This window comes from Poecilia latipinna, unplaced genomic scaffold (genome assembly GCF_001443285.1).
Source record: "Poecilia latipinna isolate Pla-1442-1.1 unplaced genomic scaffold, P_latipinna-1.0 Scaffold369, whole genome shotgun sequence".
NCBI lineage: Eukaryota > Metazoa > Chordata > Actinopteri > Cyprinodontiformes > Poeciliidae > Poecilia > Poecilia latipinna.
Window position 1 is genome coordinate 461,821 of NW_015112985.1, and position 14,537 is coordinate 476,357.

Here is a 14,537-nt window from a genome sequence, read left to right on the forward strand (position 1 = left end):
TCTAAACCAGTACGATTAGTTGTCCTGCAGAAAACCCTGAATGTTTTGCAGCCTCTATCAGGTTTTCCTCCAGGGTCGCTCTATGTTCTTCTCCATTCGTCTCGAAGCCAACTCTGATAGCGTGCCTGCTAATGAAAGCAGTCGCCCCCAAAGCATGATGCTGACACCGCCATGTTTTAGTTTTGGAAAGGTGTGTCGAGTATGATGTGCTCATAGGCCAGAAAGTAAAATTTCAGACCGAGGATTTTCTTCCATGCATTTGCCGTGCCCCGTACGTGGTTTGTGGCAAAAGGCACTTTTTATTGCTTTCTTTTTGCCCCTCTTTCATGAAAGACAACTGTTTGTCATGACTTGTGCTCTTCTTGTCTGGTCTCTCAGTTTAGTCGAAGCTCCACATTTGTGCCGTAATCTTTCCGTTTCAGATGATGGATGGAGCAAGACTGTAAAACATTCAAAGCTTGTACACTTGAAATAAACAAGAAGTCAATATTAAGGAATTATTTACTTAAAACAAACTCCTGTAGCTTGCTGAAAATGCATTTGTAAGTTAGTTTTGTCAACAACATTTTATTAAGGTTGAATGCAAATGCATACCGCACACTTCATGTTTTTATTTGCAAAACTTTATGCTTTACTTTTTGTTCGCTTGTCTCAACTTCAGACCTTGACGTTTCTGGATGCAACTTGACAGAATGGCTCAAATTATCTGAACACAAAGCACTGCAGTCAGCTTCATTAACCAAAGAGCTGAAGCTAATGTGTTTTCCTGTTGGTTTGTTTATTTTTTCCTCTAAGAGTATGATCTCAGCGATTGTGAACAGTTCCTACTACGCAACTGTCTCCACCTCCAAATGCCACGAGTTTGGGCGCTGGTACAAGAGATACAAACGCTTCAAAGGTAACTTTAAACCCATACTCTGACTTTAAATGGTTAATAAAATAAATGTCATCACTTTCAGGAGGCAGACGAATGTCAGAAGCAGGTTTCCTTTGGGCTTTAAAGCACTACGTTAGCCTCTGAGGTTTCTGCTCCCTATGAGGCAAATCCCCATTTTTCATCACCACACAACGATGTTGGAAATGTTTGGCATCTGTCACAGTCAACAGCATGCAAAGATTTACCAGATCAGTTAGTAATTAGCTGCAGTGCTTAATGCCATTTGAATTCCTGTCTCAATTACAGTTGTAAGATGTTTTTTACTAAAAGCTGTCTCAAGAGAAAATGGTTCTTTTATGTTTCATCAGTTTCAGTAAAACTAAATTGTTTATGGTTACCCGATGTTGCAGATGACCTCATGTAGTGCACAACTAATTGTAAGAGTTCTTCTATAAAACAGTTTTTTTCCAATTGGGTGAGCTTAATTTTTTTTTTTTTTTTTTTAAATAAACCTATGAATTTAAGCAAGATGACCCTATATACGTTTGGTATAGATCTATTTGGTTTATACAAAAGTTTTAGTCAAAAGTCTGAACCATAATATCAGATTTTGAGGACTTTTCTTGACCTTTTAGCTCCTGATCTTCTTGACAGCCACATGTGGTGTGCTCTGACATCAACAAGATGTTGTTCTCCACGCCGCTGCCCCAAACTGAGTCCATTCTCAGGAACGCAGGAAAACGGCTGAATGTGAAAATCCCAGTAAATCATCAGCGTTGACATGCTCAGACCACCCCGTCTTCCATCGACAAGCATTCAAAATCCATTTTCCACCTCATTCTGCGGCTCAGTTTGAGTTCCAGCAAGTCATCTTCAGCATGCCTGTATACTATCTTGATTGGCAGATTCACTATCTTTGATAATAATGGCATTCCTTAAGCGATTCGCAAAGATAGTCAAACTTCTACTTAAATGATTACAGAATGCTCTAAATCCAAATTCACAAAACGGCTTCAAACGTTAACGCCAAACAACTCCACACCAGATTAATCCTTTATTTTGGCACTGATTTCTTTTGTGTGTGTGGTTTTTTTTTTAAATACGTTTGTTCTCTCATTTGTCGTGTTTGTTCCCTCAAAAGTTGTCTCCCTACCGTCAGGTGAGAAACTTTGACAGTCTGCCTCCGCTGCACCTCAGCCACCAGCAGTGTTTATACAGCTTTTTTTTTTACTTAATGAAACCTCCTAAAGACACTCAGACACTCTAAAACCGACACTTACCGCTTGTCATGTCTTAAGTTAATAACTCACCTGCCCAAGTGCCTTCATTCTCCTGATGTTTTCACATTCCCCTGTCCACCCCCTGTATGCATATGAATATTTACCTCGGCCTTTACGTGCCGGCTGTGCTGCATGAGACGTCCGTCAGCGACGGCTCTCATTAGGAAGGAACTGTCACACATGGTTCACATTAACGTCACCCTTAATACACATGACAAAACTAAATGCTCTTAACTCCTAATGGAAAACAGCAGTGCCTTCCCCCCCCAAACACACACACGCAGTCTCTCTAAACCAGCAAACACCAAGAGTCACACACATAAAGGGGAAATCTGATGCCCTGCCAAGATGTATCAAGTTTTTAAGTTGCCAAATTATAGAAAATGTGACAATAAATGCAGAAAATGACCATTTAAAATATAAATGTATAAAAAAGTCAAAACTGTACAAACAATATGTACATTTCACATTTAACATAAAAATCTCCTTGTCTGTAACCTAAATTTTGGCTAATGTGTAGCTTTAGCTTTATTTCAGATTTACTAAATTTTAGCATTTTAGGCAATAATCTATTTCTCTTATTAAAAAAAGGAATTGAATTATTTGTATCTTTTCGTCCATTTGTAAAGCTGTATTAAAATGTGTAAGTATTTGAATAAAAATCTGTAGAATGTGACACTTTTTAAAAAAAATCGGGTTCATTGCATGTTTCTCAGCTGCTGCAACTTAGAAAATCAATCAATCTGGTTGAGAGCAGTTGTTGTGGATTTGATTTAAAGATTTGCTGTCCTGTCATGTCCCCCCAGGTGAATACAACGAGAAGATGTGGCCATCACTGGAAAAGTCGGACATAAAAGGTATTTGTACGTACTTTGTCCATATTCAGTATTCACAAGTTCAACCATTTTTTTTTCCTTTTTTGGAAGGGAGTGTGATTTTTACTGTGTGTTGCTACAGTGGAGAGGGATTTGGACCTGAGCATCCTCAACCACCGTCCTCCACCTCTGCTGCCATCTCCCGGCCATTTGGCCACGCTGGGCGCTCCGGGAGCCCTTCCCATCAAGAGCTCGTTGGGTGACACTCACTCCCCCCCTCAGCCTCACAGTCTGCCTCATCCTGCTGGCCCGAACCACCCGAGACCCCCCCTCCGTCCGCAGGCCTCAACTCTGCTGGGTCACGGCGGACTCCTGTCCCCCCAGCTCTCCCCGCAGCTCGTTCGCCAGCAGCTCGCCATGGCTCACCTCATCAACCAGCAGCTGGCGGTCAGCCGCCTGCTCGCCCACCAGCACCCTCAGGGAGTCAACCAGCAGTTCCTCAACCACCCGCCCATCTCGCGGACCTGTAAGGTGTCTGGGCCCGCTGCTGACCCCGGCCTGAGCTGCTCGGGTGCTGAAGTGTCCTCTGACATCTATCAGCAAGTCAGGAACGAACTGAAAAGAGCGAGCGTTTCTCAAGCCGTGTTTGCCCGCGTTGCTTTCAACCGCACGCAGGTAAGAGTTGCTGTTCTAGATTTAAATTTGTCGCAAGGAAAAGAATTCCATAAAATGAAGCTGGATCCTCCTGCAGGGGTTGCTGTCGGAGATCCTTCGGAAGGAGGAGGACCCTCGCTCGGCCTCGCAGTCTCTGCTCGTCAACCTCAAGGCCATGCAAAACTTCCTCAACCTGCCAGAGGCCGAGCGAGACCGCATCTACCAGGAGGAGAGAGAGCGGAGCACCAGCACCAACCACGCCGCCACCCACATCTCCAGCAGCAGCAGCAGCAGCAGCAGCAGCACAATCAGACACACACAGGTACACACACACACGCACACACACTAAAGTCTGTGAAGAATCTTTTTTTCTTCTAGCTAAAGTTACGTTAGCTCAACATGTATCGCATTATATTACATTGCAACAGCAAATTTTAATATTTTAAAATATTTAATAACTTGTAAGTTAGTTTTGTCTTATTTCAAAACTAACTTGGTAGTTTTTGGTCTATGTGTAAGTTAGACCAAAAACTAACTTAGAAGTTATTTTGCAGCAAAAAATAGGAGCTTGTTTTAAGTAAATTCCTTAACACTGATGAAAATGTACTAGTTATAAGTGAAATAATCAACCAGTAGAAGATATTTTTTCAAATATTATTAGTTAAGATGGTTTTTTTCCTATATCTATTAATTTTTTCATCAATATTAAGTTTAAAACATACAAATTTGACAAAATATGATCATATTTTAATCATTTAAAACTGTACGACTCTTTTTACGTGGCTTTATTTATTTATTTATTTATTTTTATCTTTTTTTTTAATTTTCTAATCCTTCCCAGACTAAATGCACCATCTCTGGTCCGGAGCTGCAGCTGAAGCTCGACTCGCTCGCCAACATCACATCAGGGATCTACGAGGAGATCCAGCAGGAGATGAAGCGGGCGAAGGTCTCCCAGGCTCTGTTCGCCAAGGTCGCTGCTAATAAGAGTCAGGTCAGTTTCAACAAAAGACGCCTCCACACCCCTTGATGTTACTGTGATAATCCAAACACGCACAAACACCAGACTATCTACAAAAACTCAAGTCTAAACCTGTATGAATGGTTTCCTGCTGCCACAGAATCTCCAGATAAAAACAAAAAAAAAAACAACAAAACATGAACCCAAAAATATTCAAAGCTTAAAAAATCCGAGGCTTCTCTGATTCAACTTAAACATGTTTACACACATTAAACTCCTGTTATACAATCCTGTACACAGACACACAGAAACACTAGCTGAGTTGATCATGTTTGAAGGAGCTGATGAGGTGTGTGTGTGGGCGTGTGGGGTATCTGATTACCCGCTGTGGCATACCATCATGACTGCATCCTCCGATAAACAATGCGGGCGATCAAGATCAAAGCGCAGTCTTGCACTGGAGACGGAGACAACATCAGGAGGGTTCAGAGTGAAAATAACAAATCTCTGCCGATTCTCTGTGCGGAACAGACATATTTTCATAGCTGCAGAAAGAATCTGAACAAAACATCTGAAAAAAAAAATGCCTGAGAGTTGAAGGATGAGGCAGTAAAAGAAGCAAGACACGGATGGATGATTGGTTTAGTAGCATTAATTCATAGGATGAAAGCTGCTTGTTATACAGCTGGTGGCAGATTCTGGGTCAGAGGAAGAGATCTTCGCACATTCTCAACACTCGACTCGGATTCTGCTTCTCTTCCAACCTTTACCTTGGGAATAACATTTGCCGTTGTCTTGTAAGGTGTTGGGAGAGAGCTAACGAGCTGACATGGACCACAAGTTTTGTTGAACTGAAATTACCTCATGTCGCGAAGCAATACAGAATAAAAAATGGTGTATACAATTTAATATTTTTTCTCGTAAGGAATTAATAGGAACACCCGTACATTCATTCTAACTTAGTCTCTAATAGTGTTTAGATTCTCTCCAGATTCTCCTGACTGAAGTGAGAATGGACATTATAATATCCAAAATATGTCTGAGGTCTTCAGGAAGCAGCTTATGGGTGTGTTAACGGCTTTTCTGTCTTGGTACAGAAAGTTGCCTACAAATGGAGGATGTCTGAAGCAGGTTTATCCTGAAACCAGGTGGTAAGATGCTAAAAGAGGTTTCCAAAAATGCTAAAATGTCACTATGGAACCTACAGAAGCACTTACTGCTGAGTCTGATGGCGCGTTCACACCAAACGCATTACGCGAGTCAAAAACGCGTCTGTCGCATCAAGTTTGATGCGTGTACGTTTACACCAATCACGTTTTGAACATCAGGCATGTCTGGTTAGGACCGTCTGATGCACTCGACATGTGCATACTACTCAACACACTCCATACAGTTCAAATCACGCCACACTAGACGCTCAAAACGAACCGCAACGGGCCCTCGACGTGCCTCCTCATAGACTTTGAATGTAAACCACACGCCTGACGCTCAAAGCATGTCCAAAAACACAACCTATCTGGCAAATCTAAAGCATTGAAAAATAATTTCTTCCCAACTGTGAGGCATTGTGAGTCTCACTACCATAGAAACCACTGGACATAAAACATGACATTCTTTTGGAGTTAAATATTTTAGCACCAGCGCGCCAAAATGAGCTGAAAACAATTTTATCCACTTCTTTCTGTTTCTGTGCCTCAGATCTGATGATGGAGACATTTCAGGTGACTCACGTCCATCATGTTTACGCATCTGCTCTGACTCACAACCTCAGAATAAGAAGTTCCTCAGTAAATCTGATGATATCAGAGGTACTTGTTATCAGACCTGTTGCCAATAGGAACTCACTGCTTACTAAGCTATAGCTGATTGGACGATCCAAACACCTGAAGTCCAAGGAGATCGTCTTATGGCTGCTGTAGGCCAGAGAGTCCTTGTCCTTATTTAACCTGGAAAAATGCAAAAATGTATTCCTCGTGTAAACTTTAACTGTGTTTTTATCTCTTTAAATGTCTTTTTTGTGTTTTAGGGATATTTGGCTCCACAACACTTTGATCTAACTAAAAAGATTCTATGTGTTCTTCATAAAAAATTAATGACTACAAAAAATGCATCCATTATTCACTTTAATTTTGCTCTTTTTAGCCACTCTTTGTATTCATTCTGATTAGTTGGAGAGAACGGTATCAGTCGCTCAGAGGAGCTTAAAAATCTGTTTTTGCTTTTTAGGACTATAGTGGTAAATTAGAAACTATAAAAATAATATTAATTTTTGTCTCAATTTGTGGTCAGGACCAACTTTAACTGCTACCAGAATTCGCCACAACTTTTAGTACCAAAGCAGTTAAAGAGGTTTCACAAACGTTTCATCTCTCCAGGTCCAGCTCATTTCATAAATATGGCATTTCAGAACAAAAGGAAAATTATATCAATTAAAAAGCAAGTGGGTTTTGTTTTAATATCTGATATTTCAGGAGTGTAATGTGAGGAAGCACAAACATGGTTGAAAAGTGTTCCCTTTAACGCTCATACTTTACAAAAGCTTCAGTTTTTTTAACCTAAAAGTCATCTTGAGCCGTTGTGATTTTTATTTTTACACTTTTCAATTCATTTTCTGAAAGTCAAGCTTTTTTTCCACTTTGTTTTTGGCAGCTTGACACTAACCTATGATTTATTAAAGTGTGAAAAAGCCCATAAACTTGGAAGAGCTGCTGACTTTAGATGCTTTACAGAAAAACTTGGCAAGCAACAATTTTATTTGGTTTTGTAATATTAAGCTGTCACAAAAATGTTTCTGTTTTTGGTGTCTAGAAAATGAATTGCTTCAAAAACTTCCCAACAAGTCGCATCTGACAAGGACAGCACCGTTACCTAGCAACCTCAGAAAGCGAGCGGTGATTTTATTTATTTTTTATATTCCAAGGTTAAATGAATAAATTCTCCTCTTTCTGCTTGTTCTAGGGTTGGCTGTGTGAGCTGCTCAGGTGGAAGGAGAGTCCGAGCCCCGAGAACCGCACTCTGTGGGAGAACCTGTGCACTATCCGACGGTTCCTGGCCTTACCGCAGGTCGACAGAGACCAGGTCTACGAGGAAGAGTCCAGGCAGCAGCACAGCGACAGACTCCACACCGTCCTGCACATCCCTGATCAGCAGGTAAACCGGATTCAATTTGACTAATACAAGCTAGAAAAATGCTTTCGGTTGTGCAAACTTTCAAAATAAATAAATAAAAAAATAGCTTCACTGTTAAAATCAGCCGGTTCTGTACAGAAAACATGTCTGCCTGATCCCACCACCTGCTTCTCTCTGCCACCCTCCTCTCTGTCATGTTTGTCCCATAACTCATTGAAAATAGAAGTGGTAAATGACCGGCCCACACATTTCCTGCTAAACACTCCTCCATCCCACCCTCTCCCCGAAACCAAAACGCTCTCCAGTCTGGCTCTAACCTCAATATTATTCAGAACACAGCCTGTAATTATTGAAGCTGAGAAAAAAGGAATTGCCATTATCTTTATTTAGGTCCTTTAATTTTGATGGACCACAGATTTATGGTGTTGGATTCCTGTGTTTGGGTGTGCAGGCCACCCCACCCTGTTAATAGGCTGTAGTAGTCTGCCTGTTTGTGAATTTGGGAGCTTAGTGTGCATGTCAGAGGTTGATGGAGGCTGGTCAATCACACTTCCTCTTGTTTTTGTTTCCTTTGACTCAGCAGAGGCAGACAACTCGAGCTGCTCATTTATTAGCGGAGGAAAAGTTTGAGCTTATTAAGCTTCACTGGATGATAAATCTTTAAAAAGATTCCATGAGAACAACTGGAAAGAGATGTATCACGAGTCAGAGTAGAAACGGCAAATTTTGATATTATTGAGGTTTTTATCCAATGGACCAGATAACATGTTCAGTAAATCGAGTCCACCTCTGTGTAATTTAATCTGAACATAATCAAGCAGCATCTTGAAGACAAAGGCAGATCACTTTCCCTAGATCCTCAGGGGCCGATGTCCTTCAACTTCGACATGAGTCTCTGCTTCAACACACCTGATTCAAATGGTCGGGTTATGAGCAGGACTCTGGAGAACCTGACTGCAGACTGAGGAGCCATGGGTTCATAAAGTTGTTTGAAATTCTGAAATGCTCGAATTTCAATATGGTGGTTTCAGGGTTTACAGAAAAGCCAAATGGACATATTCAAATGACACAACTTTTTATGAACTGAGCCATGCTGCGAGTTCTGGTGGAACCAGCTGCATGTTGTCTGGGAAAAAAAATAATAAATCCTTGTACTACTTCCTGTCTTCATCGTCTTTGCTGGTTGTGACATTAGGTTGTCGATCATGTAACCCGTGAAGTGTTTCAGTTTTGCAAAGTAAATCCATTTCGATTTATCTTGGTTCCTCAACCTAACAGGAAAACTTTTTATCCAAAAAATCGTGAGTTTCTTTGACAGCTAGTTCTTATTTCTCTCTTCTTCAGCCTTTCCACAGACATCCTCTTCCTCCTCTAACCACTCCATCGCCTGTCCATGAAGAGCCTCAGCCCGTCGCCCTGATGCCATCGTTGCAGGGCCCAGAGGACATGCCGCAGCGAGTTTTGAGTCCTGGCCTGGGAGGCGGAGCGAAGAAGTCCAGATCTCGGACGAAGATCTCCTTGGAGGCCTTGGGGATCCTGCAGAGTTTCATCGGCGACGTGGGTCTCTACCCGGACCAGGAGGCCATTCACACCCTGTCAGCCCAGCTAGACCTGCCCAAGCACACCATCGTCAAGTTCTTCCAGAACCAGCGCTACAACGTGAAACATCACAGCCAGACCCGAGAGCCAGTCTCCGGCGAGGACGACCGGGAGAGCTCCAGCCCGAGTGAAGGAGGCGTCTGCGCTGCCGAGAGCAGAGAGGAGGAGGCCCTGTCTCCTTCTGAGGAGCTCAGTGAGGACGGCAGGGGTTCAGTGGAGATGTTCAGAACAGAGCGGGACGTGAACGACGGCGAGGCGGGGATGGAGGCGGAGAAGGAAGAGGGGGACGATGAGAAAACCTCAGGACCACCAACTTCCTCTCTGTCTCCCTACAGCAGCGTGGACAGCCCCCACTCTGCCGAGCAGCAGAGATAACGGCAGCGAAGGACGCCATCGAGCCCCAAGAGCCTGTGAAGAACCACCCATCATCACTATCATCATCATCATCATCATCATCACCATCACCTTTACCAGAGCTGCTGATCAGAGCTTGTTAATATCTGAACAACTGTGGACAAATATTTATCCAAGGACTGATTGAAACGTGACCTGAAGGTATTATGAGAACTTTTGAGGTTGGATGTGGCCTGCAGAGGATTTTCACTTTTTTCTTTACCCCAAGTTCATTGAAAATCATCAAAAATGTAATTGAAATACCAGAAAGTTCTTATGGAAGGCATTGACTCATTAAGTTTGATGTTTTAGTTAGATATCTAAATATGAAACGCCATTGTTTTCAGCCAATTTGCTCCAACAGTTGTCTAAACTGCTGCTAAACCAGCCAAAGTAAATCCTTTCGACCATTTATTTTGCATTTCTAACTATTTAGTTCCTGTCACCACCCATTTTTAATCCAGTAATTTATAGATTAATATAAAATGATGCATATATGTTGTTGTATGCATGATTTCACATCATTTCTACCACTTACTCAGGTTATGTTGGACTAGTAAATCTAACAACTTTTCAGTTTAATGTTTTGTATCAGTAAGCAGGGAAAAACGTCAGCCCCAAACTTCAGCTGACTTTTTAAATATATATAAAAAGTCAGATATATATATAATTTGAATCATTCCCTAACCCATGTCCTTTGTACAGGTGCATCTCAATAAGATTAAATATCCTCAGTTAATTTATTTCAGTAATTTAATTGCAAATTGCATTCCAGAATCTTCACACACAGGGTGATTTATATTTTAAGCATTTATTTCATTTAATTTTGAGTGGTTGAAAGTGAGTGAAAACCCAAAATGTGAGTTCTGCATAAAACTGCCAAATGATTTAAATACAGAAATATAAACATACTGACCAGAACGTCCATGCAGTTCTTGGTCAGGACTACTTTTGCATGAACAACTGCATCAATGCGGCATAGCATTGATGGTACGCTGCATATTGGTCCTTTTTTTTAAAATTTCTTTCTTTTCTTTCTTTTAAAAAGAGCCATACAAAGTCAACCATCATGTGCCTATCCAAGCTGCCAGTTGTTTAAAAAGGAAAGAATGAAGTGATTCAAAATTATCCCCAATTTTTTTTTTCTTCCACTCAACTTAATAGCTTTGGGTACAGCTCTCGGGGTTGGCTGCAAAAGATGACGGAACCTGTTTTTTTTTGTTTTTGGGTTTTTTTTGGCTATTTGTGGCAGGTTGGCAAGTATTCTTTATGCATTAAAATGTTTTCTGATTGGTCACGTTTTTCAGAGAACTGAATATTGGGTTTTCATCAGTTGCAAACCATAATCATCAAAATTAACAAAAGAAAAAAATAATCACTTGAAATATGTTCATTTTTAGAGTGCAAAACTCTGATATTTTCAACGATGATATCCACTGAGATGTTCCTTTATTGTACAAAGACACTTCTTTGATCTGTTTGTGAAACTGTCACATAAGCCTCTGTTGATAATAAAACAGTTTCACAACATCACTCTAAGACAAGTTTTGGTTTCCTTTTTTTCAATTAAATTTCACCATTAAAAAGCCAAATATTAAATTTTCATGTAGAACCCATAATTTGAGCTTTTTTCCTCAATAGAATTTTAGTATCTGATCATTTAAATTATTTTTTTTAAAGTAATAGTTCTGCATATAAATGTTCATTCTGCTCTTGATCGTGTTGCAAACTTAAGGCTCACAAACTGTAAAATGACTAGTAAATCTGAAGAATGTGTGGTCTCTGACCGCACACAAACCAAATATACACTAAAGTGTTCACTGCCATTGGGTGGATTTTTCAGCCATGTTTAATCTCCCATAACCTATATGTTTTTTGCATAAAACGGAGTATCAAAAGGATCCATTTCTTTATTCTTTATTTTTTTTATTTAAAGGTTGTACTATGACCAGTAAGTGAGATTAATTCAACTTCTACTTTATCTCTCTATCATACCTGTGAATCACAACAGGAGTAAATCTTCAGCTATGTGGATGTCTGTGCTGAATTATCGGATCTGGGAATCATTAGGAAGGGATTAATTTATGAGTCCTGCTAACTGTGTGCAGCTTCTTGTCTTCTTGACTTGCCAGAACACCTGCTAACAATTTGAACATGCTGCTTTACTTCTTCACACTGGTGCTGGAGAGCCAGGAGGTTGGCGTGTGAGGTCCTCTGTAATCTGTAGCTCTGTCTTCAGAGCAGATTAAGGAACAATAGATTAGCTATAGCCTTCATACCACTTCAACTTTCATACACAGACTTCCAGTGATATTGGATTTAAAATACAAATGTGTTGTATGCTTTTAAGATTTTTTTTTTTTTTAAATCATGTGGGAAGGAAATGAGAACAGTAAATGGGGAGTTTTAAAGGGTAAAAGTCCATGAGCTCCGTGTCATGTAAACGTCGCGTGAAATATTTGTGCTTTCATGTCGTTTTTTTCCTTGTGTTCATCGGCTGTTTTTTAGTGTGATGAAAACTAATCTGAGATCAGTTAACTCATCAGTGAGTGCCGGTACGCTCCACCGCTTTCCTGCTCACACAGCTGGCTATTAGAGCCGTATGGCGAGCTGATACATGGCCATTAGAGGTGTGTGTGTGTGTGTGTGTGTGTGTGTGAGAGAGAGAGCTGTGGGACAGGGACGCAGGTGCTCCATGGGCTGATATCACCCAGGATGCCCTAGTTGGGGGGTGTTCAGGTTATATGGGAAAGGAGGCTCTCCGTGGAGCTCGCAGCCACACCTGTGATCCCCTGCTAAAGTGTTCACACACGCACACGCACACACACACAGTTCCCTCAGCTCCTGCACTGCAGCACGTTAATATACACTCTGATAAACAGGCTAATACTCGCAGTGGCAGCACTTTACACACCATTGAACGCAACACATGGCTCGGAGTGCTCGCGCGTGATGTTTGTGGAGGTTTTCTGAGTTAATCTCGCGTCGACTGAACACAGTGAGCAGGTATAGTGAGTCTTTACGGGGCAACAGCTCGGCAAACTGTTGTTTCTTGGCTTTCGCTCGAGATTTTTCAGCCGTTTTTCTGCGACGACCCGATTAAAAACGTGTTCACGCGGCTCTGGGTGACGCGCTTTTAGGGATTATTTCCACTGGATTGTGGCAAATTTGCGACATTTACTGTGATGCACGACCATAACAGACATGTTAACATGTGGTTGTGGCCGCTGAAGCTCAGCAAAGCTCAAGAAACCCCTTAAATAAGACTCGAAACGAAAACAAAGGAAACGTTGCAAAAAACGAGACGGAAATGTTAAGATGTAGATGCAGTCATTTGTTTTAATGAACTTCAGAATAAATTCTGTTTAGGGTCTAATAATGAGTGAATCTGACTCAATGACCCAAACCTCTCACTGTTAGGTTAGAAAATGCTGTAGGTTCTTCAAAATAAAAGCACTTCCTGGATTGAATGTTCTGAAAAAGAACCAAATAGAACAAGTCCAATTGTTGTGTTAGGTTTAAAAACGATGATTTACAGCCATGTCACCATAGAAATAGATTTATCAGACATGTAAATCTTTGTCTCACAGTCCAAAGAGATGCATGTGTGCATCTATGTCTGATAAAATCGATGCAGAGGTGCATTATGGACCTTCTCAGAGGTCTCGCTACTCTCCATACTTCTTTCTTGAGTCGTGAATTAACTGATAACCAAAATTTGTTTTGTTCAGTTTTATGAGTCCTGATTAATCCCAGACCCTTGGAATGGGGGGAAAAAAATCACTTGAGGTTAAAGTTTTCAAGTGGTAACACATCTTTTCCTGAGCTAAAGAAATTCAAAGACAGCTGAGACTGTGTAGTATTATTGGGGTTTTTTTTTTTGTTTATTTGTTTGACCTGAAAGGTTTCAGCAGGAAAAGAACAAATTTGGAAACGGCAAAGACTTTTTCAGGAAATTTTAGAGAGCATTTGGAGGCAAAGTGAGGTTGAACAGCACTGACTTGTTCTCTCTGCCATCGGCCGAACATGGCAACACAAAGCCCTGACAACTTTGACACACACACACACGCACACACACAGATGGTAAAACACACCCTGAAAACAACCAAAGATGAAACGAGTCAGCAAACAACCACATCACATCTCCTTGAAAAACAAACATTTAATTATAGCAGCTCTGCCGCATTATTGGCAGAGCGGCGGGTTTTGATGTGCGCCACTAAATAGCGTTACTTTGAGCCAGTAACATTTTTACACCCACAAAAAGACACTCAAAGCAAATCCCTTTAAGGGGAAAATGAAAAAGAAAATTCCAAATTAATACGGCTTTAGCTTCTAACAGTCTGGAATCGGATAATTTAATGTCCCATTTCGAGTAATAAAAGGCTACATTTGTGGAAAACACAAAAACTTGCCACCAAATGGATTTCACGTCAAATTATGGAGCTAGCTCCTCATTTCAGTACAACAAATGGACTCATTTTTGGTTACATCTGGGTTTTCTCTAAAACTAATCGGCAAGTTTTCATAGAAATGATCTTGTTTGCAGCAGCCAAGAGAATATGTAACGTGTTAAATCCACCTAATATTGATTTGAGTTCCCTGAGAAGGTTCCTGCTGGATGGTTTGGTGAGGAAATGCATCACCCTCATTTATTTACACGCCTGGGAAAAATGTGAGCATAAAAGGAAAGCACAAAGATGAATAAATCTTTTATAGCTGTTGGTTAATCCTGCGCCTGTAATCTTGACAATGACTTTAAAATAAACCGTTGTGAGGACTTTTTTATTATTATTTTCTCATGGACTTTTTCAATTCGATCAGATTGG

The 14,537-nt window shown here is 40.8% G+C and overlaps 1 protein-coding gene across 3 annotated transcripts in view; it reads left to right on the forward strand.

Annotated features, from left to right (window-relative positions):
* Positions 1-11,247, forward strand: part of LOC106949909 (DNA-binding protein SATB2-like) — a 24,517-nt gene extending 13,270 nt beyond the window's left edge. For 2 of the 3 annotated variants that reach the window (XM_015036467.1, XM_015036468.1), the window contains exons 6-12: positions 796-898; positions 2,964-3,020; positions 3,115-3,647; positions 3,724-3,948; positions 4,468-4,620; positions 7,546-7,737; positions 9,061-11,247. In XM_015036467.1, the coding sequence (XP_014891953.1) occupies positions 796-898; positions 2,964-3,020; positions 3,115-3,647; positions 3,724-3,948; positions 4,468-4,620; positions 7,546-7,737; positions 9,061-9,690 (1,893 nt within the window). In that variant the 3' untranslated portion in view covers positions 9,691-11,247. The remainder of the gene's footprint in view (positions 1-795; positions 899-2,963; positions 3,021-3,114; positions 3,648-3,723; positions 3,949-4,467; positions 4,621-7,545; positions 7,738-9,060) is intronic. The other variant, XM_015036469.1, reaches the window with a different exon arrangement.
* The last annotated feature ends 3,290 nt before the right edge of the window (positions 11,248-14,537 follow it).